The 1,619-nt window shown below is 40.8% G+C and overlaps 1 protein-coding gene across 1 annotated transcript in view; it reads right to left on the bottom strand.

The window, feature by feature from the left end:
- The window catches only part of LOC107567543 (CD209 antigen-like protein D), a 2,144-nt gene extending 833 nt beyond the window's left edge, over window positions 1–1,311 (bottom strand). Inside the window, exons 1-4 of the mRNA XM_016253231.1 lie at window positions 1,122–1,311; window positions 885–1,028; window positions 630–767; window positions 407–534 (exon numbers count right to left, since the gene is read on the bottom strand). Coding sequence (XP_016108717.1) covers window positions 407–534; window positions 630–767; window positions 885–1,028; window positions 1,122–1,263 — 552 coding nt within the window. The 5' untranslated portion in view covers window positions 1,264–1,311. The remainder of the gene's footprint in view (window positions 1–406; window positions 535–629; window positions 768–884; window positions 1,029–1,121) is intronic.
- Window positions 1,312–1,619: the final 308 nt, after the last annotated feature.

Genomic DNA, 1,619 nt, shown 5'->3' with positions numbered 1-1,619 from the left:
TCAGTCGGTCACTCTCGACGTCACGTCGGAGGACCGACGAATTGGGATCTCGCTTAGAGGGACCAATCTACTTCGAGTGTAAACTAAACGAGCCAATGCACATTGGCATGCGATTATTGCATCCAGCTGCTGCTGATCACAGCGTGAGTATAAGTAGGCAGCAGGTGCAGCGCATATTCAGCTTTTCGCTTCGGAGCCGAGCGGTTCTATCGTTCTGCTCCTGACCTCTGCAGTGGTGATAAACTACAGTCAAGCACGCTCTTCGGTGGGCTCTCGTGCTGGTGGTACGGCGCATCAGCGGCGGTGGTTTCCCGTGTCGAGTGGGCTGAAAAAATAACACATTTATATGATAATGTATAACAGTTTTCTTCCACTAGACTATATTTATAAAATGAGTTTCACTCACTTGTTCCTCTCTGTTGTTTATGATGATCAGATCTGCTCCTCTCTCCATACAATATCTTCTGCTCTCAGTCCAGCTCTTCTTCTCAGATGAAACAAAGTAAAGATTAGATTGATAATAAATCCATCCATCTGTAAACAGAAAAATTCAACTATTAGCACTTTATTCCCATCACACTGATCTACTAATAAGTGGTTGTTTTAGTTTTAAAATAGTTCATAATTACCCATTCCATGAAAACTTTTCAACAGTTCGTTTTTCTCCTGATGTAATTGGTCTCTAATCAGATCACAGTTACTTGATAATAATCCATCTCTCTCTTTTGTCAGCTGCATGCTCTTGCTTACTTGCTGGTCTCTCGCTTCTGTGAGGTTGACAATCTTATTTAATAGCTGGTCTGTCTTTTCTGTGAGTTCTGTATTCCTGATTAGTAGTTGGTCTTTCTCTTGTGCGAGTTTGGTAATGTTAATTAGTAGCTCACCGCTCTCTTCTGTGTAGTGTGTGTTGTTTGTATGGATATGGATGTGGACACACAGTACTATGACTGCAGTCAGCAGAAGAACACACAGCAGAACCAAACACACCACAGCTGTTCTGTATCTTCTGATCTTCACACAATCAGTTCCTGAAGATTATTAAACACTATATTATTATAACTCAAATGTGTTATATGTGTGTCAAATGTGTGTTGTTGTTATAATTAAATGAGTCGCAGTACCTGTGTGTTGAGGTGTTTGGTGTTTCCTGGTGTTCTCTGTTTCTGTCCTGACATCATGAATGTTTACAGAATGTACATTAGCATATATGTTCATCTTCTCTTTATCTTCATCTTTACCCCTTCCATGTTCCATGAATTCCATTAACTAGATGGAGGTAAATGTGAGATTATTAGAAGTTGATGCTTCAAGTAGACTGCACTGCTCTGAACGTCTCGGTTATGTATGTAACCCTCGTTCCCTGAAGGAGGGAACGGGGACGTTACGTCAGTGACTGACGAATTGGGATCTTGCTAGAGAGACCAATCACCTTTGAGTGTTAAAGGGGTCATATGATGCAATTTCAAGTTTTCCTTTCTCTTTGGAGTGTTACAAGCTGATTGTGCATAGATAAGATCCCTGAAGTTGCAAAGACTAAAGTCTCAAAACCAAAGAGATATTCTTTATCAAAGTTAAGACTCTGCCATGCCCCCCTAAAACGGGTATAATATCTACCTCAC

The sequence above is a fragment of the Sinocyclocheilus grahami genome, unplaced genomic scaffold (genome assembly GCF_001515645.1).
Source record: "Sinocyclocheilus grahami isolate Dianchi unplaced genomic scaffold, SAMN03320097.WGS_v1.1 scaffold1167.1, whole genome shotgun sequence".
NCBI classification, from domain to species: Eukaryota; Metazoa; Chordata; class Actinopteri; order Cypriniformes; family Cyprinidae; genus Sinocyclocheilus; species Sinocyclocheilus grahami.
Note: the sequence above shows the minus strand (reverse complement) of the source record. Positions and strands in the feature narration are given on the sequence as shown.